The sequence below is a fragment of the Octopus bimaculoides genome, chromosome 26, assembly GCF_001194135.2.
Source record: "Octopus bimaculoides isolate UCB-OBI-ISO-001 chromosome 26, ASM119413v2, whole genome shotgun sequence".
NCBI lineage: Eukaryota > Metazoa > Mollusca > Cephalopoda > Octopoda > Octopodidae > Octopus > Octopus bimaculoides.
Window position 1 is genome coordinate 23896004 of NC_069006.1, and position 945 is coordinate 23896948.

The window sequence follows — 945 nt, forward strand, 5'->3', positions numbered from 1 at the left end:
AAATGAATATAAGAAAGATAGTAGATAAATTACAATTTATTCTTGATTAGAGTTGTTTGAAAACTGTATATATACAGATATATATATATATATATATATATACGCACGCACGAGAGAGTTCAAGGGAAAGAAAGAATACTTACATCAACATTGTTCTTAGTTTAATAAAATCACAGTGATCGGGGTTTTCTACCTCCACAACTCCCCAGGGGTAACGACGACCTCGCACCTTTTTCCCATTAACCTCGAAAGATTCACTTGAACCGACAACAGCAAAAGGCACTGCTTCCTGTAAAATAACCACATTGCAAATATAAATGAAATCAGCCACTTGGCAACAAGGGGAGGGAGTGACGCCCTCAAAAAAAACTATGAAAATAGTTTTTAATGGTTCTACTTTTGTGATGATGTTAGTTGATGAGAGACAAATCTCCCACTGGTTAGGATAACAGTCTATTATAGATAACAGTGGAGTGTCACCCATCATATAAAAGGACAACTTTGGAAGACTACTTTTGCCACCATGCGTAAAATCCTGAAACACAGCATAGGTATAATAATAGTTCAACTTTTATCAAAATTCTTCATCATCATCATATATATATCTCATTCCAGGGTGAAAAACTAGAGGTAGTCGATAGCTTCCGCTATCTGGGCGACCAAGTTAGTAGTGGGGGTGGGTGCGCTGAAAGTGTAGCTGCTAGAATAAGAATAGCCTGGGCAAAGTTTAGAGAGCTCTTACCCCTGCTGGCGACAAAGGGACTCTCACTCAGAGTAAAAGGCAGACTGTATGACGCATGCGTACGAACAACCATGCTACATGGCAGTGAAACATGGGCTGTAACTGCTGAGGACATACGTAAGCTCGCAAGGAATGAAGCCAGTAAGCTCCGTTGGATGTGTAATGTCAATGTGAATACCCGTCAGAGTGTAAGTATCTTGAGA

The 945-nt window shown here is 39.5% G+C and overlaps 1 protein-coding gene across 1 annotated transcript in view; it reads right to left on the reverse strand.

The window, feature by feature from the left end:
• Positions 1-945, reverse strand: part of LOC106876267 (septin-2) — a 116061-nt gene that overhangs the window by 4304 nt on the left and 110812 nt on the right. Inside the window, exon 7 of the mRNA XM_014924758.2 lies at positions 144-396. Coding sequence (XP_014780244.1) covers positions 144-396 — 253 coding nt within the window. The remainder of the gene's footprint in view (positions 1-143; positions 397-945) is intronic.